At 41.4% G+C, this 24139-nt stretch overlaps 1 protein-coding gene across 1 annotated transcript in view; it reads right to left on the bottom strand.

The window, feature by feature from the left end:
* znf385c (zinc finger protein 385C) overlaps positions 1 to 24139 on the bottom strand; it is a 313378-nt gene that overhangs the window by 181647 nt on the left and 107592 nt on the right. The window contains exon 3 of the mRNA XM_069904946.1: positions 9643 to 9649. Coding sequence (XP_069761047.1) covers positions 9643 to 9649 — 7 coding nt within the window. The remainder of the gene's footprint in view (positions 1 to 9642; positions 9650 to 24139) is intronic.

Below are 24139 nucleotides of genomic sequence, written 5' to 3' on the forward strand. Positions count from 1 at the left end.
GGACTTTTACCCCCTCCATAAATCTTCATCCGCGAAGCCAAGCCAAAGAAGAAGAAAAAGAAGAAACACAATAAAGCAGTGGCTGTGGATTGTACTTCAATTCCAAAAGTTCACTGTATTAATTTCAATTAACCAAATTTCAGCAAAGTGCACTGTATATTTAGCATTTGGTGCTGAGGAAGGTTCTCCATGACAACTGATTTCTGCTTTCAGATGAAAGCAAAATGCAGCAGATGCCACAAATCTTAGATCAAAACAGAAAATTCTGCAACTCTCAAACAGGCTGGCTATTGAAGCTTCAGGTTGATGACTGCTAAGTGTCATACATTCTCATTTACTTCCAGGATCTCATATATACAGGATGGAGATTGAAAACTTGGCTGAATGGTGGAAAAAATAACTACCTTGCACTCAATGTCACCAAAGCTAAGGAGCTGATTGTTGACTTCAGGAAAGCCAGAGGTTTACAATCCAGTGATCATTGGGGGGATCAGCGATGGAAAGGGTGAGCACATTTAAGTTCTTCGGAGGTTCTTTCCTGGACCCAACACACGAATGGCATCGTGAAGAAAGCACGCACGTGCCTCTACTTCCTCAGGAGTTTGCAGAGGTTTGGTATGATGCCAGAAACCCTGGCAAATTTCTACAGAGGTGTGGTAGAAAGTGTGCTGACTGAATGGTATGGAAACACCAATACTCCTGAGTGTAAAGCCCTCCTAAAGGTGGTGGACACAGTCCCAGGACATCACAGGCAAAACCCTCCCTACTATTGAGTACATCTACAAGGAACGTTGCCGTCGGAGAGCAGCAGCAATCATCAAAGATCCTCACCACCCAATACACGTTCTGTTCTCGCTGCTGCCATCGGGAAAGAGGTATAGGTGCCACAAGACTCGCACCACCAGGTTCAGGAACAGCTGCTCCCCCTCCACCATCAGACACCTCAACGACAAACTCAATCAGGGACTCACTTAAAGACTCTTATTTCTGCACTTTATTGATTTTATTTTTGTTCTCTCTGTATTGCAGTTTGTTTACAGTTTTTTGTTTGTTTACATGTTTACACTGTGTACAGTTTAATTTTTGCACTACTAATTAGTGGCAATTCTGCCTCGCCCCCAGGAAAAAGGAATCTCAGGATTGCCTGTTTGCTGTAAACGGTTATATGGTTATGGTATGTGATGTCATGCATGTACTCTGACAATAAATCTGAAATCTGATCTTGTTCATTTCCAATCTTCTTTTCCTGCCACAATCCTTTAAATTTAAACAAAATCCAGGCCCCTGACATTACAAGGAAGCAGAAGGGGTGTGACAGCAGGAGGGGGTTAGGTGGGGAGCATCCAGATTCATAGGTTTCTCACAGAGCTTCACTGAAATATTTTGCAATTTGCATATTGCGAGCTCGGCTAGCTGACACCAACGGAAGGGGAAGAGGGGTAGATATAAACCTAGGTGGGGGGGGGGGGGATATCAGTCACTGGCCATGGGTTGATCATAGGCCTGATAGTTTTGGGATATGGCCAGCTTCCAGCTTCATTCTTGTTAGTAGTCAGTCACTGGAGTAATGGGAGAAGTAGCATCGCAGAAGATCAGAGGGGAAGGTTGCAGAATGATTGCCTGGGGGCTAGAGATAGCTTATGGACCCTGGAAACCTGGTCACAAGGAGGACATGCTCTCTTTGAAAGGTCCATATCAAAATCCCATGTAGGCATAACTGAGTCCATCTCAGTCAGCAAGCTCCCTTGTCACACACAACCTCTTCTCACTGCTATCTTCAGGTAAAAGGTACAAAAGCCTGAAATCTGATATCTCTTGGTTTAAGAGCAGATTTTTTTCCCCAATAGCCATCAGACTACTGAACTTTCTTGTCTGAAATGCTGACTCTATACATTTTTTCCACTACAATCAAGTGTGAATTTTTATTATTTACATTATCCTCTTCCTTTTATATTATTATCTTTTTTTCTTTGTTGATGTGGTGAGTATTTTCTGAACCTGGGAAAATTAGTGGTGGGTCACTTGCATTAACACACGAGGGTTGTATCTATCCCATCAACTTTTCTATTTGTGTAAATTGTGCCATGTGATAGTTGGCATGGACATAGTGAATCAAAGGGTCCGTTTCTCGGCTTTATGATGCATGTTTTGAGGTTTTGATATGTGACATCTGCCCAATACATGCATCATAAAGCCGAGAAACAGACCCTTGGATTCACTATGTCCATGCCAACTATCACGTACCCGTTTATACAGCTGTACCATAGAACCATAGGATATGGAGTAAAGGGATTGAACATGAGGTCTTCCTTTATGCAGATGATCGCTTACTTTTCATTTCGGATTCAGTTGCCTCCCTCCCTCCCTCTCTCATATGATGTTGTTGCTTTCACAATCCAGTCAATTTTCAGGATATAAATTGAATTTCCATAAAAGTGAACTTCTTCCGTTGAATTCTCCTGCATCAATGTATGATGGCTTTCCATTTAAGATCGTTAAAAATCAATTTACCTACAATTACAAGAATCATAAACATCTTTTTAAGGAGAATTATTTTGCTACATTCAAACAAGTGAAGCATTCCCTAACCCAACGGTCACCTTTGTCTACAACTGTAGTTGGCCGTATAAATTATATTAAAATGAATATTTTGCCTAAATTTTTATATATTTTTCAATCTGTTCCAATATTTGTTCCTAAATCATTTCTTGACTTACTTGACTAAACCATCCATCTTACATATGGAAGGGTTAGGATCCTTTCCTTAATAAAGTCCTTCGACAGAGATCTAAGAAAGATGGTGGTATGGCTCTGCCTAACTTTAGATTTTATTATTGGGCAGTCAATATACAGAGTCTTACATTTTGGCCTATTTTTCACAAACACAATCATTCTGACCGCCCATTGTGGGTATCAATGGAGCTAAATACCCCACAAATGTTTCCAATGTAGTGCATATCAGCTCTTCACTTCCACTTTCAACAAAGTTAATAGACAATCCCAGTGTTAAACATTCTGTGAGAATTTGGGCAGAGTTTAGAAAACATTTTGCATTTTCATAATTTCTCTCTTTCAAGCCCAATTGTATCAAATCAACTTTTTCAACCCTCTTTGTGTGATGCTATTTTTCAGAGATGGTAATAGAGAAGGTATTCAGAGTTTTAAGGACCTGTTCATTGATGGACACTTTGCATCATTTGAGCAGCTTTTTGCTAAATTCAACTTGCCCAAATCTCAATTTTGCTAAATTCAACTTGCCCAAATCTCAAATTTTTTAGATATTTGCAAATCCGGAATTTTCTTGAATCACAGTTTTCTGATTTTCCAAGAGAGTCTGATTTTGTAGATGAGTCTTTTTAGTTTAATGCCTTCTCGTAAAGGTTCAATATCTACTACTTATGAGAAATTTTTCACTCGTTAAAATTAAAATTATATCAGATGTGGATTGGGACACATAGCTCTTCGTTATGTGCCCTTCACTCTTTATTACAATTTAAGGTGGTACATAGAGCACATTTGTCTAAGGTTAAATTGTCTTACTCTTATTCTGATATGACTCCTTGGTGTGACCGGTGTAGGAGAGGAAAAGCATCATTATTTCATATGTTCTGGACATTCTAGTCAAGCAAAATACCGGAGAGAGGTTTTCTACACCTTGTCTACAATCTTTAATATAGACTTGGTACCGACCTTTTTGGTGGCCTCTTCGGTACAATGGGAGGGAATGATTCTTCTTTGTCTTTGGTTCAGAGTCGCGCCACTTCTATTGTCTCTCTTTTCGTGAGGTGTGTGATTTTACTTAAATGGAAGTATGTTGCCCCACCTACTCATGGTCAGGGGGAGCGTGACATCATGTCTTGTTTGAATATGGAAAAGATTAGTTATTCAATTAATAATTCAGATATAAGATTCAGATGCTGTGAGGATCATTTATGACTCACTACCTTACTTTATAATTTCACTTCAATGTAACTGAATTTTCTGACTTGTATCTTTTTCATATTCTTTTTTATACACTGTATTTTTATCCCTTTGGTTTTCTTTTAATGCTAACCATATGTAGCATCTGGCAATGCTGTTTGGGGGTTGGGGGGGTGGGGAACACTGAGATTTTTTCTTTTGGTTTTGTTTCTTCTTTTTTATTATTTTCTTTTTTTCTACCTTTTCCTTTTTTTAAATACTAGCTGGCTACAAATTATGGATCTGTTTTACAATATACCGATTATTTTATTAATTATGAGTAACTATTCATATCATCTGATCGTATCGTATTAGCAGCTCTTTATTAAAAACAATAAAAATATTTTAAAAAGAAAGAGAGAACCATAGAATAAGACCAAGCCCATTTGCCAGCAATTAGCCCATAATCCTCTATGCTTTGGCAATTTGAATGCTTGTCCATAAACTTATGAAACATACTTGCTCCCACACAGGCAGTGTGCTACCTTTGCTAACCACCCTATGAATGAAAAAAATCTTTCTAAGATTCCATGCAGCCGCACAGTTGGTGAAGCGGTTAGCGTAAAGCCTTTATAGCACCAGCGATTGGGGCCGGGGTTCGAATCCCATGCTGTCAGTAAGACGTTTGTACGTTCTCTCTGTGTCTGCGTGGGTTTTCCCCGAGGGCTCTGGTTTCCTCCCACCATTCGAAACGTACTGGAGGTTAATTGTAGGTTAATTGGGTGCAAATTGGGAGGCACGGACTTGTGGGCCGAAATGGCCTGTTACCATGCTGTATGCCTACGTTTATTTTAAAAATAGCTAAACCTCTTACCTAAACCCATACCCTTTAGTTTTATATCATTTCCTGCTACCTACCCTATCATATTAATTTTAACATGTTGTCTCGCAGGCTGTAAAACTGTCATTCCTTGAGATCCGTGCAGATAAGGTGAAAATCTGTGTATTTAGAGATTAGCATATGTGATGGTTCCAAGATGTGATTTAGTGACAGATTATCATTTACCTCTGCCTCTAGCTGTGCAATAAAATAAACATTATTTGCTGAGATGAGGAATGCAGGTAGCAATTGCATTTTTACCCCATTGAAGAACTATTTCCAGCTGGGTAGTGACAGAGTAACGTTCTACAGTTGATCATCAGTTCCCAAATCACAGAGAAAGCATGTCATCTAGCAGACTGACATTTCTTCGCTTTCTCATCTCAATGCTCTCCTTCATTTCAGATGTTCGAATGCCCTACACTTGAACAGGAGAATCTTGACAGCTCGTGCTGGCTTTTGGGGGAAACACATCCTGTGTTTCGACATTGCCTTGGTCTTTTCGCTTCCCCAACATCGTCACCTTTTAAATATAGCCTTTGTTTTTTCCTTCTTTCCCAGTTCTGAAAACCTGAAAATTTATTTTTTCTTTCCACAGTAGCTAAACTGCCGTGTGTTTCTGACATTTCCTATTTTCATTTAATCTTGTGTTAGCACTGGGTCAATCAAGTTACCAACTGTAATCACACCTTACCTGTATATCAGGAAGAAACTGAAATCTTGCCAAGGATTAAGGATCTTAACAGAATGAAGATTGATCCAAATATATTTTTAAACTAAAAATTCACAAAATAAATAACTTTTGATTGTATATTTTTTCAGTGTATAATGACATCTTCAAGTTCTGGTATGGCTAGTGCTTTCATTGGATACAAGTTTTCATGCTTACATGTTGAAGCAAAGGATTACTGTCATGATGCCAATTTTGACTCTGTACCTTCTTTGTCATTGCTGTATTTTTTGGATTCTTCACTAAGCATAAGGAAATGTAAAATGGGAGAGGGAAGACATGAGGTGAAGGAGTTTCAGGAGTATTAGAACATAAATTCGCTTCCCATTCTCCATCCTCACTACATTCTACAGAGGATGTATCGAGAGCATCTTGGGGAACTGCATCGCCGCCTGCTTTGGAAGCTGGACCTCCTCAGACCACAAGACCCTGCAGAGGATAGTGAAGTCAGCAGAAAATATCATTGGGGACTCTCTTCCTACCACGAAGGCCACCCACAACGCTCGACGCAGGCGCAAGGCAATAAACACTGTGAAGGACTCCACACACCCCTCCTGTAAACTGTTCTCCCTTCTGCCAGCTGGTAGGAGGTAACACTCTGGTCCTTACATCCAGATTGGGCAACCGTTTTTCCACCCCAGCCATCAGGCTCCTGAATTCCCAGAACATATGTGGATAATGTACTGTGGACTTTTACTGTATATGTCTTAATATTTTAATATTTAAAAGTGGTTAACTTCTATTCTAATTTATATTCCTGTAAATATACTCCAGGGTCCTGGAGAAACACTATTTTGTCTTTACTGTGCGAGCATGGTACGAACGATAAATAAAGATGGCTTGACTTAACTTAATAGAAACAAATTAGTTGCAAGATGTGGCTATTCAGTCCTTCACGCCTGCTCTGCTAAATAATATCATTGTGGGGGATGAACCACAAACTCCAAATTTGATTATCTTAGTTAGTTGGTTAGTCCAACTGGACACTTTTCTACACCAAGCATAAAAATATGATGGCCAAGTCCTCACGACTATTATTTAAAGGCACAATCATTGTTCTTACCAAGTTTGGCTCTATGTGATAGCTAACCTTCCACAAACAGCAAGTAAGGGTGTTCAAAGTAGAAAGTATTAGCCAATTGAATAATTTTCAGAGAATTACAGGTTTACTGAATGTATGAAGAGATAAGAGTGAGGTATGATACATTACGGAATTAATAAATATATAGCTTTAAAATAAACATTCTGCAAAAGTGACACAATTTTGATAATATGCAACGTAATATTGCAGGATGGAATATAAATGTAGAGACGTAAATTTCAGTATTTATCTAAATTTGGAAACAAAACAGCAGATAGGGCAGTGAGACATCCCTAGGCATAGTCTATCCAGGACACAAAGGCAACTCCCAAAATGGCACAGTACGCCTGTTTAACCACCCTCGGAAATGGCCATAGAGCTCAAAAATATGCTGGGCAGTAAATATAGACCAGTGGTTCAACTACTTTCAGTAATCCCTATGCCATCGGTGCTCTCTGGGATTGCTTAAGGTGGGATGGGAGAGGAAAGAAAAAGGTTGAGAACCACTGATATATATTCTCTCCACGATTAAATCACAAGTCCACAGGTAAAGCGGGATTGCTATTGTAGACTACTGCAGAATTGGTAGGTCTCTTTACAGGGATGTCCTTTGACATGAATGAGGGAATGCTGCATGAGTGCCAGACCTAGCACAAAGACCATTGGTGTGAGTTTCACCAATTGTGTGGCCATGGAAACAGCTTCTGGCTAATGAAGAAGAATGCACCATGCCAAGGATATTTATACCTCATTTCTCACCTGCTGAAGGACAAATGAAGTCAACCACTGAGTTGTAAAGCAGGCCATGGCTTTAAATCTCAACATTACCGTATTTTAATTCATATAACGCGCGGATACATCTAATGCGCAGAAAATCATAAATTGTGTAAAAGTATTTTCGTATAATGTGAACACAATCTACTGTGTGCGTGTAGTATTCTAAATTCTAACCGGCAAAAGCAATACGCATTTAAATGGAACATGAGACAAAGCACATACCAGTATCTACCACAGTTCTTCTTCTTTGGCTTGGCTTCGCGGACGAAGATTTATGGAGGGGGTAAAAAGTCCACGTCAGCTGCAGGCTCGTTTGTGGCTGACCAGTCCGATGCGGGACAGGCAGACACGATTGCAGCGGTTGCAAGGGAAAATTGGTTGGTTGGGGTTGGGTGTTGGGTTTTTCCTCCTTTGCCTTTTGTCAGTGAGGTGGGCTCTGCGGTCTTCTTCAAAGGAGGCTGCTGCCCGCCAAACTGTGAGGCGCCAAGATGCACGGTTTGAGGCGTTATCAGCCCACTGGCGGTGGTCAATGTGGCAGGCACCAAGAGATTTCTTTAGGCAGTCCTTGTACCTTTTCTTTGGTGCACCTCTGTCACGGTGGCCAGTGGAGAGCTCGCCATATAATACGATCTTGGGAAGGCGATGGTCCTCCATTCTGGAGACGTGACCCATCCAGCGCAGCTGGATCTTCAGCAGCGTGGACTCGATGCTGTCGACCTCTGCCATCTCGAGTACCTCGACGTTAGGGGTGTGAGCGCTCCAATGGATGTTGAGGATGGAGCGGAGACAACGCTGGTGGAAGCGTTCTAGGAGCCGTAGGTGGTGCCGGTATAGGACCCATGATTCGGAGCCGAACAGGAGTGTGGGTATGACAACGGCTCTGTATACGCTTATCTTTGTGAGGTTTTTCAGTTGGTTGTTTTTCCAGACTCTTTTGTGTAGTCTTCCAAAGGCGCTATTTGCCTTGGCGAGTCTGTTGTCTATCTCATTGTCGATCCTTGCATCTGATGAAATGGTGCAGCCGAGATAGGTAAACTGGTTGACCGTTTTGAGTTTTGTGTGCCCGATGGAGATGTGGGGGGGCTGGTAGTCATGGTGGGGAGCTGGCTGATGGAGGACCTCAGTTTTCTTCAGGCTGACTTCCAGGCCAAACATTTTGGCAGTTTCCGCAAAGCAGGACGTCAAGCGCTGAAGAGCTGTCTCTGGGTCAATCGCCCATTATATAGATGATATCCTGCTGCAACACATTAACAAGCTTTGGAGAGAAATCAATTAAATAGATCAGAGACAGGCTTCAGAGTTAAGCAGGATTTTAATTCTAATGTTGTCTCAAATCAAAGGCACTTGATATGTTAATCTCATCCCTCAAGGACAGGTCTGGGCAATTAACATTGATAAGGTGCAATGGCCTCGCCAGAATGTCCTATTTATAGGAATACCATGACATTCAGTACAGAGAGATATTCCCAAAATCAAAATTTCCCACACCCACTATAAATTGTGCCCATTCTTTTAATGCCACTATAATATTCCCACGCTCGCTATAAATTGCCAGTCATCTTTCTCATGCCCGCTATTAATTGTGCACATTCTTTCAATGCTGCTATTATATTCCCACGCTCACTATAAATTGCCGGTTCAACTTCCCATGCTCGCTAGTAATTGTCCGCATTCTTTCAACATGTAAAAATATTCTTGTATAGTGTGCACATGCATATAATGCACTGGGGTGGGGTGTTGCCTCATTTGTAAAATATGGTAGACATTTAAGTGATAACTTTCTGAATTCGCTCTGTCCTTTAGGGTCACCGAAATGAAAATGGAAATGTGGACATGAGATGCTGGAATTGGAATATTAAAAAAAACACTGATTGTTATAGAAACTCAGTGGATCAAGCAGCATCTGTGGAGGCAATAGGCGTATGTTAACATTTTATATTGAGACGGTGAATCAGGACAGAGAGGTTAGGTTCTATTGCAGTTCTTAACCAAAAACACCTTTCCCCTCCCTAGATGCTGACAGACCCACTGAGTTCTAACAACGTACTTAATATTATTAAAAACAGAAAATGTCATTTTTAATTTTTATTCCAGATTTCAGGCATGTGCACTCTTTTACTTAGAGATAGAGCATAGTAACAGGGCATTCTGTCCCACAAGCCCATGCCACCTAAATCCACCCTTGTTACCAATTAACTTTGAACCCCCTTATGTTTTGAAGGGTGGAAGGATACTGGAGCACTCAGAGGAAGCCTATGCAGGTATGAGGAGAACGGATAAACTCCTTAAAGACAGTGGCAAATTTAAACCCAGGTCACTGGCTCTGTAATAGCATTGCGGTAATCACTACGCTAGCCGAGTCGCCCACCTTTCTTTCACATTTAACCTAACAAAACAAATTCCTCCTAATGAGCACTGGAGTTCTTAAAGTTGGAGTTATACTGTTCAGCAGTCTCATCCTTGCTCAAGGGTGCCGATAACATACATGCAAAAACCATCTTTTTGTGTGTTCCAGAGAGGCTTCACTGCAGAAAAAAAACATCTTTTTGTGTGCTCCAGAGAGGCTTCACTGCAGATCACCACAAATCTGTGAAGATTTGCAGAAGATCAGTGCACATAAAGATCTCATGCCTGGGGCTCAGACAAGTCTGTTGAATTTGCTTTCCTTCATCTGCACTAAAGCTGCAACAGTCTCTGTCCATACAGGTTTACAGCATTAACAACAACCCCACCTCTCCTAAAGCTAATTTTTTTTTAACCAAAAGATCTTCTATTTTTAAAAGAAGAAACTACTTAATTAGATTGCCTTTGGAGCTGAGAAGTTAACTCCCCTTTGAAATTCCTTCCAGGTTTCTGCATTTAGGAAGTGCCCAAACTTGCATTGTTCAAATTGAAGATAAAGTTATTTTCAAACTTCTCTCTTCCCACAGCAAGAGAACGTGTGTGAAATTTAGATATGGATATCTTTGTACCAAATCCTGAGCTGTTATATTGGGAAGATCACCTGAAATTGCATCCCACTCTTCTGATGGACAAGGCTCTCTGCCGGGACATCAGAAACTACCTCATTTACACAGTTCAAGGCACGTACATGGCATAAATGCTCTAGAGCCGTATATCCAGAAAAGATGTTCAAAGCAGAACATATTGGCCAACGGAATAATTTTCAGAGAATTAAGGGTTTACTGAATGTGTGAAGAGATAAGTTATATTATGTAACTAATAAATATACAGATCTAAAATGAATTTATGTAAAAGTTGCACAACTTTAAGTAATATGCAAGGTAATATTGCAGCATAGAATTTAAATGCACAAAGGATACACATAAATTTTAGTATTAATCTAAATTTTGGAAAAAGGACATAAGATATGACAGTGAAACATCCCTATACATAGTCTATCTTGGACACAAAGACAACTCACAAAATGGCAGAGTATGCCTGTACAAATGATGATTGGTGGGCTATAGAATCAGTGTCAGTTGGATTTGAAATGAAATTAGAATAGTTCTAATTCTACTTGTTTCAGTACAAATGGAACATCAGCATTGATTTCGTTCCCATTATGAATACAAACTAGTAAGGTGGATATAATTAATTGCATGAATTCCAACTTGCTTCTCATTTCAGCATTTTTAATTAGTTTCTGAGAAAATTTCAATATGCACATAAATATGATGATTCTATAAAACCACACAATTTTAATGCAGTGTTCACTTAATCTGCTTATCTATGTAAAAATTAATTGTCTCAATGTAATACAATTAAACAAGCCATGTAATAAATAGTGATTAAATGGAAAACACAATGAAAATACATTTCAAGACAGAGGAATTTAGTTGGATTCAGGGTCTAAAGTGATTTATTTCAGGAAGAGTGTTCAGAGCTCTTGGATTTTCTATTTTCTCTACTAAACTGGAGTAAAGTATTATTGAAAAGATTTATATCTGGGATCAAAGCTCACATCTTCTTACAATTAATATAAATGATTTGGGGTGAAGCCACAAAAAGCATGACAACTAAATTTGCAGATGACCATATGGATAGGAAAATAAGTTATGGAGAAGACGTAAGGAGGTTATGAAGGGATTCACATAGATCAAATGAACTGGCAACAGTCTGGCACATGAAGTGGAAAAAGATGAATTTGGACATTTTGTCAGGAATTTAAAAAAAAAATTATTTGAAGGGTGAAAGATTGCAGGTATGATATACAGAAGGCTGTTACAAAGGTAAAAACAATTTGGAAAGCTAACAAAATTGTTGTTAATGTGAGTGCCCAGAAACACAAGGCTGCAGAAGGAAGTAAACATAAGACCAATTTCTTTCCAATGTCCATCAGCCTCTTGAACCTCCCATTACACTAATAAATTATAGGTGGCTCCAACATCACAAAAGGACTGTTGTGATGCTACTTTTGTCTCTTGCACTATGATAACGGTGAATTAGTAACCTATCTTATGTATTTCTTTTTAATTTAGTGAATACTATTGAAGTATTCTTTTTCACGAAATACCATTTTGACAGCAGCAGGTAAAAATTTTGGTGCATGTGTACATTGTATATGAACATGGCAATAAAACCGTCATTATCATCATCATTCAATTTTCATCTAATTTTGGCTCATTTTTTCTTATCCTACTTGTGTAAGTCTGGCCTGGTGAACAGGTCACACCATTAATAACATATTACACAGACCAAAATGATTAATGTGCTGATAAATACTGTCCTATCACAGAAATTCCTTTGTTTTTAGTTCAAGTTCATTATTATCATACAACTGGATGGAACAGCGTTCTTCGGTTCTCGGTGTAAAAACATCCAAACACATATATAGACATATTTACAAGTGATTTGTGGCAGCACAGTTGGTGTAGCGGTTACCACAGTACTGTTATGCTGTCTGTAAGGAGTTTGTACGTTTTCCTCATGTTTGCATGGGTTTTCCATGGGGGCTCTGGTTTACTCCCACTGTTTAAAACGCACGGGGGTGAAGGTTAATTGGGCGGCAAATAATAGTAGATTCTTGGAGGGATTTGTAAGAGCAGTTCATCAGTCTCACTGCCCATGGGAAGAAGCTGTTTTTCAGCCTTGTGGTTCTAGCTCTGATACTCCTGAATCTATTTCCTGACCAGAGTAGCTGGAAGATGCTATATTCTTAATGATTTTGCAAGCCCTCTTCAGACAATGATCCCGGTAGATCACATCGATTCGAGTGATTATCTCTTATGATCCGATGGAATGATGTCCAATCCAATGGTCTACAGCAACCACTCTGTGATGGATCCAGCCAAGCTACTCTCCGTAGTGCTCCTATAGAAGCTTACATATCCTTCCCCTATTTTCTTTCCCATTTAAGCCAACATATGTCTCTCTCTCTCTTTCACAGTTCTGATGAAGGATCTTGCATTGCTTGCTTCTCTTTTCCCAGATACTGCCAGACTGAGGAGTTTTACCAACATTTTCTGTTTTTATTTCAGATTTCTTGCATCTGCAGTTTTTTTCTTGATTTTCAAAATGCTCTTATTACCAGGGAATTGAATACAAAAGGTATGGGCCAGACTCATTGGTGAGACCTCATCTGGAGAACTTCGCACAGAATTGGTCTCCTTATTTAAGAAGGATGTAATACTTTGGAAGTAGTTCAGGGAAGGTCTACTTGACTAATATTGGATAGCAAGGGTTCTTTCCAAAGGAGTTTAGAAGAATGAAAGAGATTCAATAGAAACATAAAGAAGCTTAAGCGGCCATGACAGAGTGATGTAGAGTGGGGGAATTCAGAATTAGGGGTCACTGTTTAAAAGTAACCAATACAAGAAATAAAATATCTGTCACAGAGATAAGATCATTTTTCTTTTTTCTCAGAAGACTGAATTTTTCAAACGTTCTTCATAGGGTAGTGAAAGCCGAGAGTTTGAATGTTTTTGAACCTGAGTTAGGTAGGCAATCAAAGGTCAACACTGAGTGAGGGTGGACAGGAATGTGCAATTGAGGTTACAATCAGATCATTGAATGATGGAATGGGGTTGAAGAGTTGTGCAGCTTGCTCCTAATCCCAATTTATGATATTTAGATTTTATACATTTGACAATTAATAATGATAAATAGAATGCAATGCATTCTGTCCATTGTTACCCTACACATAGAAAGATATTTCATTTCAAATCTGTGTCATAGATACAAATGAAGGTGCTTTGGTTTACTGTCATTGAACATCCTTGTGTGATATGAATATTGTTGACCAAAGTCATTGTGGATGGAAAAGTTCTATTAACTGAACTGACAAGCAATAAAATGGAAATACATGTCCTTGCTAACTGCGGCACAGATTAACGCTGTTCCATCTGATCCAGAATAACTCTGGTTCTTGAGATAATGGGACGAAGTCATCGTTTTCCAGAGTTTTGCATTGTTATTGAGGGTTGCTGTGGCACTGCAGGGGCAGGTTGGAAGAGGATTGCTGCTCTGAAAGCATTAAATATGACTCATTTTATATTTGGCCTGTCTACTTGTGGATACACAATCTTCACCTGCATGCTTCAGCTGAATGTTTGAGGTTTGGGTGATCTTGGTTTAAGGTGACGAGATTCACAGGAGCATTGGGACAATGCTGGCACCTTGCTGCCTTTAATAACCTCTGTGCTAAACATCGTTCAAAATGTAGCTGAACAAGAAAATCTGTAAAAGCTGGGGCCAAGTGCGATACACCATTGTGCTGGAGAAAATCAGCAGGTCATGCGGCATCCAAAGGAAGAAAAGGATATCCAACATTTTGTGCCAGGCCCCTTCAACTAGCCCAAAATGTTGGTTATCCTTTTCTCCTATGGATGTTACGTGACCTGCCGAGTTTCTCTAGCACGTTGGTGTACTGCATTCTCCCAAAAACTTTGGTTGTTCATTGATGGTCAGAAAATCTTTAAAGGGGGGTACTGGAACTTTCCAGTCCTGCCTGAGCTTATTGCTTTTCCAGTTCCTTCCATGTGACAACTAAAATTCTTAAATTCCACTTTGATTGTTTTTCATCAAACACTGGGATTGTTATATTATTTCTTGACGATGGTGTTCACTGGAATGTTCAGCATTTATTGCCCATTCCTCAGGGCTCTTGAGAAGGTGGTGCAGAGTCATCTTCTTCTTGAACTGCTGTAGTCCTGGTTCACTATTGAGACTATCCAGTGATAGAGGAATGATATATTTCCTGGGTCAGGATGACATAAAACATTCTAACTACGACTGTGATGCTTGCATCATTTTAAATTTTAATTTAAAAAAAATTCAGACATGCAGCACAGTAACTGGCCCATGAGCCCGTGCCGCCCAAAATACCCCAATTAACCTACAACCCTGGTATGTTTTGAAGGGTGGGAGGAAACCAGAGCACTCAAAGGAAACCCACTCAGGACACGGGGAGAACATACAAACTCCTTACAGACAATGATGGATTCGAAACCAGGTTGCTGGCACTGTAATAGCATTGTGCTAACTGCTACACTAACCCTTCTGCCCCTACACAAACCGTGCTACCCCTACACACACCGTGCCACCCCTACACTAACCGTGCCGGTTAGTTAGCATGTATATTGCGTATATATTTTTTTAGACATACAGCAAGGTAACAGGCTATTTCATCCCACGAGCCTGTGCCACCCAATTAACTTACAACCCCCAGTACATTTCGAACGGTTGGAGGAAACCGGAGCCCGCAGGGAAAACCCATGCAGACACTGGGAGAACGAACAAATTCCTTACAGACAGCACGGGATTTGATCCCTGGTCCTGATTGCTGGCGCTGTAACAGCATGGTGCTAACCACTAGGCTAACCATGCTGCCCAACATATATTTAGTATTCTTTCACATTTTTTCCACAAGGAAGATCATTCAACTATCAAGTCTATCGCCACTCTCAAAGCACTCCTATCAGCCCCATTCCCCCAATTACTTCCTAGTGAACTTTCCCTCTCCAACGTCCATCATCGCCATGCACTGACAATAGGGATAACCTGTAGTAATCAGGTAATCAACCAACCTACTTGTCTTTGTGATATAGGGGAAACTTGAAGGATGCCCACACAGACCGAGAGATTGTTCAAATTCCACACAGATAGCACCTAAGATCAGGATTGATCCTCACTTTCTGGAGCTGTGTGGCACCAGTGCTATCTGGCGCGCTAGTGTTACATCTGTACATGCATTAAACAATTTAGAATATTGTACCAGACTTTAAAGTATGAAATATCACTGTACAAGTAACTGGTTTAATTCATTTTTCCATGCAAAAATAGTCTCTGTATATATGTGAGGAAGAGTCGAATTTTGTGGACTAATTTTTAGGGTAAAATTTAGGGGGTCAACTATCACACATATCCTACTCTTGACCACAGTAAGCACCTGTGTCGTTCGAGGTACTGGGAGTTCTAATGGGCGGGCGGCCAGCCAGGACCAGGTTCATGCTGTCAGGTGCTCAAATGGGCAGGCAGCCGGGGCATAGGCGAGAGTCCGTGGTCGTTCTGTCAGGAGCTTGGATGGGTGGGCAGTTGAGGCCTGGATGAGAGTCCGCAGTAGGGGCGTTGGGAGTTTTAGTGGGCTGGCATCCTGGGCCGACTTTTACATGTGACATATGGAAAATACCAGATTTTGGGGCCAAAAATAGGCGGTCGACTTTTACATGGTATCAACTATTGCACAATTATATATGGTAATTGCCCAAAATGTATATTGATATGTCACAAACATTCTGTATGGCGATACAATTCCTGATGCTCTAATTTAATGTCAAGCAGGTTATTTTTAATACATCAGACAAACAGAAAGAAAACAGCAATAGACTAATTTTGACTAGTCTGCTCCAAAATAAATTAGCAGATAGAATGAATTGTGTTCTTTGTTTGATGTTGGTTAAAAATGGTTGGTCAATATATGTGTCCTTCATGGTAGTAGTTTAAATGTGACTGACAAGCTAGATCCAATTTAACTTCTCCCAGGACTCGCATTCATGCTCTCAATGTGAATCAACATAGAATATAATTTGATTAGGAATAGCACGACTGGGTTTTTAATCTCATTCAGGTACCCTCTCTGTTCAGTGCTGACCAATACTGCTGAGGGGCCTATTAAATGTCATCGGATCTTTGTTGGTATTTGCAAGGAGACTAATGCTTATTTTAAGGGACTGGACTTAGCTCTGCAAAATTTATAATTTTGTATCCAAAGTCAAGAAATTTGCCGTAATTGAATTTTCCAGTTTGTGCCTGCAAACTTCAAATCATCAAAATGGAAGACTAATAATAACACACTAGGAAAGAAATGAATTCTCACCCCATATTTACCAAATGAGCAAAATAGTAGCATCTGTATATTATACTCTGCTTCCAGAATTCTGCTTCATCAAAATTTGCTTGAATTTTCCAGTTTTAACCAATAACATCTGAACACCAGCATTCTGAATCTCAGTGCTGGCACCGTGCCGTGTCTTTATTCGAGAATGTTGCGTGTACCTTTTGAAGTGCTCCTCTTGATGAGTGACCAATCACATTGCACTGTAAGATGCACTGGACAGTGACCTGGTAGGTTAAATAAATGCACAGGCAGGAGTGGGACAATAAAAGAGATGTTCAAGGGAACAGGCATAATGAAATAATTTAAGATAAAGTTTCAACAAGTCTGTGATTTTTATTATTAATGATTTTAATTTTGATCTTAACTGAGGGTTGATGCATTTTGTGCTTTTTTAAATAATCAGAAATATCAGATTTACTGAATATCCTAAAATGAACCAGAATAATAACTAGATGAATCAAGCCTACAAACTAGATTGTGCATTTAATGCATGCATCCCAGAGTTTATTTCTGACACATTATCTCTTAAGCTATTATGTTTAGGAGCTAGATATTTCCATTGTGTCAGGATTCTGAGGCTATAAAGAGGAAAGAAAAAAAGCGCAATTCAACTTTAGATTTTAAATTTAGACATACAGCACAGTAACAGTCTCTCTCGGTCACCTAATTCACTCTCCATCAACCTACAACTCCCCCTGTACCTTATGAACGGTGGGAGGAATCCGGACCCCAGGGGGAAACCCGCGCAGACACAAGGAGACCGTACAAACTTACAGATTCAAACCCCGGTCCCAATCACTACGCCAACCGTGCCGCCCACATTAATTTTAATTTCCCAGTAAAAATCCATCTGTCCCAGTCAAAAGACGTACTTCAGCCAAGCAGCTGCCAAAATTGAATGCAGCGTTGCTCATTTTATTGAACTGAAACCAGAACACAATATTCTAATCACACTCTCTATATCTTACTTCACCCTATCAACATTAAATGAATTTGGATTGATTCTGTGCCTAATGAACTCTGCTCACAGTGGAGAAACAACGCATGAAAACGCTTGCAATCAGCTATGACCAATAGTCAATAACATGGACAATACATGGATATTTTGATGATATTTTGTTTTTAATCACACTATTCCATTTGAGCTTTTTTTTATTATTCTATCGCCTCTGCTTTCATAAACCTTCATTCAGAAGAAAATAAATCTTAGTTTCAATACCCTCTTGTATGTTCTAAATGTTCGGCTCAGTATAACAATGGGGTGTTTATCACTCCACAAGATAACAATTAAAACAGGTGGGCACATTTATTTGTAGCATCAAATGCTGTCACTACTGTGCAGTAATGCTGGGCATACAGGCTGTATTGTCTGATTATAATGCCCCTTCCAGTCCAAGCATTATTCTTTGTAGAAAAAAAAACACCAGGTATTATACGGAAATTGCCATCAACCTTGTTGAGCACAATTGTGCATGGCTGGAAACTGCTTCAAATGGTTAGATGAATAAAATGTTGTATGCAGCTGTCACTAAACTGACGGACACTGCTGTTCTGCAGGTATCTCAGGCTTACAACTCTACTACTTGCTGCTGCCTCAGTCCATGTCTCAGTGACATAGGTTCGTCACTCTGACACCGATGATGGATTGCACTCACAATACATCGGCAAATCCAAAGTCACTGGCAGTCTTTAAAGATTACCTCTATGTGTTAACCCTCATGAGCTAGGCAAAAACAGATATTGAATTTTCTTCTCTATATTGGAAAATAAGAAAGCTGTGTGCTTGATTCCATGGGTTTCCATCAAACAGCTGCCATTCCACTGTACATTCCTGCAAGATGACATCATGCCATGGCATAGATTTGTGAAGAATTACACTAAACATGGCATGTGCATATTAAAACTCTCACCTTCATTTGCAGAGGCTAAAGTGCACATTTTTTTTCTCAGAGAGGATGAAATGTACTTTTGATCACACCTCTAGGATTAAGACAGTTTTCTTCCCAACAGCTATATGGATCCTGAAGTCCTGTAATGCCCTTACCTTTATGCTACTTCAAGACCACGAAAGATCTGCCTGCACCACCAGCTGAGCATATTTCTGCATTATGACCAACTGTGAATATTTATTATTGCTTATTTTTGTTCCTCTTCCCTTTATATTATCTTTCAGTTATCTTATGTGCAAGACTTTCATCGCATCTGTATATCGAGACACAGTACGGTAACAGGCCCTTCCAGCCCATGAGTATGCGATGCCCAAATACATGGAAGGAACATAGAACACCACAGCACAGTACAGGCCCTTCAGCCGACCCATATATTCCTTAAAAACATACTAAACCCTCCCTACCCCGTAGCCCTCTATTTTTATTTCATCCATGTACCTGAGTCTCTTAAATGCCCCCAATGTTTCAGTTTCACCACCATCCCTGGCAAGACATTCCAGACACCCACAACTCTCTGTGTAAAAAAACTTACCTCTGATGTCTCCCCTAAACTTCCCTCCCTTCATTTTGTACACACATCCTCTAGTGTTTGCTACTCCCACTCTGGGAAACAGGTGCTGGCTGTCCACCCTATCTATGCCTCTCAGAATCTGGTAGACCACTATTAAGTCTCCTCTCATCCTTCTACACTCCAAAGAGAAAAGTCCCAGTTCTGCCAACCTTGCCTTATAAGACATGTTTTCCAATCCAGGTAACATCCTGGTAAATCTCCTCTGCACCCTCTCCATAACTTTCATATCCTTCCTATAATGAGGTGACCAAAACTGGACACAAAGTATGGTCTCATCAGAGATCTGAGGAGTTGCAACATGACCTCTCTCTCATCTCTTGATCTCAATCCCCCCTATTAATGAAGTCCAGCATCCCATAGGCCTTATTAACTATACTATCTTTTTTAAAAACTTTATTTATTCATTCAAAAAACAAATAATATATGACAACCTTGAGGGATGTATGGATTTGGACCCCAAGGTCCCTCTATCCTTCCACACTCTTAAGTAACTGACCATTACCCATCAGCCTTCTGGTTTGTCCTTCCAAAAGCATCACTTCACACTTATCCAGATTGAACTCCTTCTGCCACTTAACCTACAAACCCCTTACATCTTTGGTATGTGGGAGGAATCCAGAGCACCTGGAGGAAACCCACATTGACACAGGGATTATACAAACTCCTTCCAGGGGGATTCAAACCAAGGTCACTAGTGTTGTAATACTGTTATGCTAATCGCTATGGTAATGACAAATCTATGTGAACTACTTGGAGGAAGAAGACTTTTAATCTGTTTCTTTTTCAGCCTTGTGAAGCCATAGTTATACTTCATCATGCAGTAATGAATTTTTCAACTCTGCTGTAGACAGAAAATATGTAATGGTTCCTTTCTGCTTGCCTGGAATAGCCATCAGAAATCTAAATTTAAGTTAATTATAGGGTTTGAAAGCCAGAGGTGCCAGACATTTCTTTCTCAAAATGCCAGGCACTTCTTTCCTTCTTTTACATTCTATGCAAAACCAGGAAAATCTGTCAGTCAGACCATTCCCAAGAAGAATAGTTATGTATCACCTGTCTTGCTTGAGTGATTTCTCATGTTCAAGTACTAAGCTTCACTTCTCTACAGTCTCTAGCCTGAAGTTTCTCTCCTTTCTTCAGTAATGAGATCTTTTGAACATGATAAGACCATGTGGCCTAGGAGCAGGAATAGGCTATTCAGTCCATCGAGTCTGTCCCACCATTTAATCACGAGCTTGTAGAGGCGCTGTGTCGGGATGAGAGAAAGTAGTCTAACTAGAATGGCATCCAGTTGGAAAAACTTTTCTGGTTTTCACATGCTTGTTTTTAAACAACACTCCCGGGAAACATTGCACACATGGGGTGGAAATGACGTCATTTTCCGGCCCGCTGTTTGCCCTGCAGTCAGCATCCTCCCAATGGCTGATGTCTGCATGCACTTGCGACTTTTTGAGCCAGTTCAACACAAGCTTAGGTGAGCCACCACATGGCACTCCGCCCCAGAACCAGCAATAGGAAGCAAAATGTCCAGTGCCTGCACTTGCGCTGGCTTTTTGGGTGGTCGCCCTCGTCTTTGTGGTGCAAGCCCTGTTACTGGCCAGTCGAGGTTCAGGTGTGTTGGCTTGGGGTGGTTGATAGTAAATGTCTCCTCGGGCCCGCCAATGTCCAGGACACAAATTGTGCCATTGTGGCATAACACCCTGAATGGCCCCTTGTGGGGTCGCTGTAGAAGCGGTCTGTGTGCGCCTCTCTGCACAAAGACATACACACAGTACTGTAAGTACTTGGGCACAAAGGGAGTCATGGATTGGGGCTAGGCTCCTGAGCCTTTCATGCAGTTTGATGACCACTTCCGATAGCGCATCCGCCTGCCCGCGAGCTGTGGGCACAAATTCCCCGGGCGCCATGAGGGGGTGCTGTATACCAACTCCGCCAACAAAGAATTCAGGACCTCCTTGGCTGCTGTCCAGATGCCGAGCAGCACCCAGGGTAGTTCGCCTACCCAGTCTAGTCTGTGAAGGTGTGCCATTAGGGTGGTCTTTAAATGCCTGTGGAAGCGCTCGACCAGGCCATTTGACTGTGGGTGATAGGCCGTTGTCAGGTGGAACTGTGTTCCCAGCAAGTACAAAGGCGTGATCCATAGTGCAGATGTGAACTGTGTGCCCCTGTCCAAGTGATTTGAAATATGCCACCCAATGGAAATTAGGGCCTTAGCACATGACTCTGTGGAGGCATCTGCAAGGGGAACCGCCTCTGGCTACCTCATGAACCTGTCCACCATGGTGATCTGGTACCTCGCTTCCCTTGACACTGGCAGGGGGCCCACAATGTCCATGTGCACATGCTCAAATCTTTGCTGAGTAGTCTGAGAGGGCTAGAGTGAGGCCTTCGCATGCCGCTGCATCTTGGCAAGTTCTGGCCCAGTGCCTGACCTACCTGCGGAGGCCATACCACATGAACAGATCAGTTATAAAGTGAATGGTCGTCTGGATGGAGGTGTGGACTAAACCGTAGAGAGTGTCAAAAAATGTGGCACCTCCAAACGGTTGGGTCGATGGGCCAAGGCTGACCTGTGCGACATCACAAAGGAGTGTTGGACCCCCTGATCTGGTGGTGATGTCTTCCAGGCGAAAGCCCGAGACCGCAGTCCTGTGTGCTGGAATCTCATTGTCCTGGTACTAAGCCTCAGCCAGTGCTGCATAATCTACCCCAAGAGATAGGGATTTCACTGCCTGTACTGAGGCGTGTGACAGCGTGTCAGCAACTATTATTGCTCTTACCGGAGATGTGCTTTATCGAGGTGAAGAACTTTGAGATTCAAGAAAGGTGGCATTGTTGGCTGGCCAACCACAGGTTTAACACTTTGGTGAAGGTGAAGGTTAAGGGCTTGTGGTCAGTGAAGATGGTGAACTCCCTTCGTTCGAGGAAATACCCAAAGTGCCGGAAGGCCAGGTACAGGGTAGCAGCTCCCTGTCGAAGGCGCTGTATTTGACCTCCGGGGGCCGTAGGTGCCGACTGAAGAATGCCAGGGATTTCCATTGGCCGTCGATGAACTGTTCCAGGATGCCACCCATCGCCGATTCAGAGGCGTCCACTGTGAGGTCTGTGGATACGTCCATATGGGGGCGGACCAGGAGTGTGGAATTTGCCAGGGGCTTCCTTTGCTTTCTCAAAAGCTGTTGTTGTTATCTGGTCCACGCGATTTCTTTAGCCTTTCTGGCCATGAGACCAAACAGAGGTGGCATGATGTGGGCTGCCACAGGCAAAAAGTGGTGGTAAAACTTCACCATCACCCCGAATTTCTGCAGACCCTTAACTGAGTCGGGCCTGGCACACTGGCGGATGACTTCTACTTTCGCCGGTAATGGAACAGCGCCGTGGCAATTGATGCGGTGCCCTAAGGTGTCAATCGAGGACAACCCAAACTGGCCCTTGGCAGGGTTTATTGTGAGCCCGAAATCATGCAGGCGGCAGCATAGGAGATGTAGGTGTTTTAGGTGTTCCTGGTGGGAGTGGCTGGCGATGAGTATGTTGTCCAAGTAGATGAACACGAACTCCATGTCCCACCCCACTGCATCCATCAACCGCTGGAATGTCTTGTGCCACGTTTTTCAGACCGAGTGACATCCTGAGAAACTCGAAGAGTCCGAAAGGTGTAATCAGTGTCGTCTTGGCACGTTGTCTGGATGCACCAGGATTTAATGGAACCTATCAATCTCTGCCTTAAATACATCCAATGACCTGGCCTCCACAACTGCCTGTGGTAAAAAAATCCACAGATTTACTCCCCTCTGGCTGAATAAATTCCTCAACATCTCTGTTCTAAGCAGACCACCTTTAATCCTGAAGTTGTGTCCTCTTGTCCTAGATTCTCCCACCAAGGGGAACAACATTTCTACATCTACTCTATCCATGCCTTTTTACATTCAAAATGTTTCAATGCAGTTCCCCCCGTCATTCGCCTAAATTCTAACGATTACAGACCAAGCTGTCAAATACTCCTCATACGATAACCCATTCATTCCCAGAATCATTGCTGTGTACCTGCTTTGAACCCTCTCCAACATCGACACATCCTTTCTTAAATGAGGAGCCCAAAATGCTGAGAATACTCTACTGCATGACCATACACTTTCTGACATTCTATTTAACTCTTCTCTGCCCATCCCTCTAATCTGTCTGTCCTTCTGCAGCCTCCCTGTTTCCTCTATACTACCTGCTCCTCCACCTACCTTTGTATCATCTGCAAACTTGGCCACAAAGCCAATCATTCATTAATCTAAATGATTACTATACAACATAAAAAGAAGCCCCGATATCAACTCCTGTGGGACACCACTAGCAACTGGCAGCCAATCACAATATGATCCCTATATTCTGACTCTGCTTCCTGCCACTCAGCCAATGTTCTATCCACGCTAATGTGATCCCTATTATACCAAGGGCTCTTATCTTGTTAAGTAGCGTCATGTGCGGCACCTTGTCAAAAGTTTTCTGAAAATCCAAATACACAACATCCACTGCGTCTCTCTTATCTAGCCCGCTTGTCACATCTTCAGAAAATTCCAATAGGTTTGTGAAGCAAGATTTTCCCTTCAGTAAACCACATTGACTTTGGCCTATTTTCTCAGGTGCCTCCAAGTTCTCTGTAACCTCCTCCCTAACAATCGACTCGAACAGCTTCCCAATATCACCGTTAGCATAGCCTTTACAATGCCAGCGATCAGGACCGGGGTACGAATCCTGTACTGTCTGTGTGGGTTTCCCCCAGGGGCACCAGTTTCCTCCCACTGTTCGGAACATACTGTCGGTGTATGTTAATTGGGTATAAATTGGCCTGTTACTGTGCTGTACATCAAAATTTAAAGTAAAAAAAAATTCCATTCTGCTGTCTGTCTCCCTCCTTGAAGTGGG

The sequence above is a fragment of the Narcine bancroftii genome, chromosome 12, assembly GCF_036971445.1.
Source record: "Narcine bancroftii isolate sNarBan1 chromosome 12, sNarBan1.hap1, whole genome shotgun sequence".
Lineage (NCBI taxonomy): Eukaryota > Metazoa > Chordata > Chondrichthyes > Torpediniformes > Narcinidae > Narcine > Narcine bancroftii.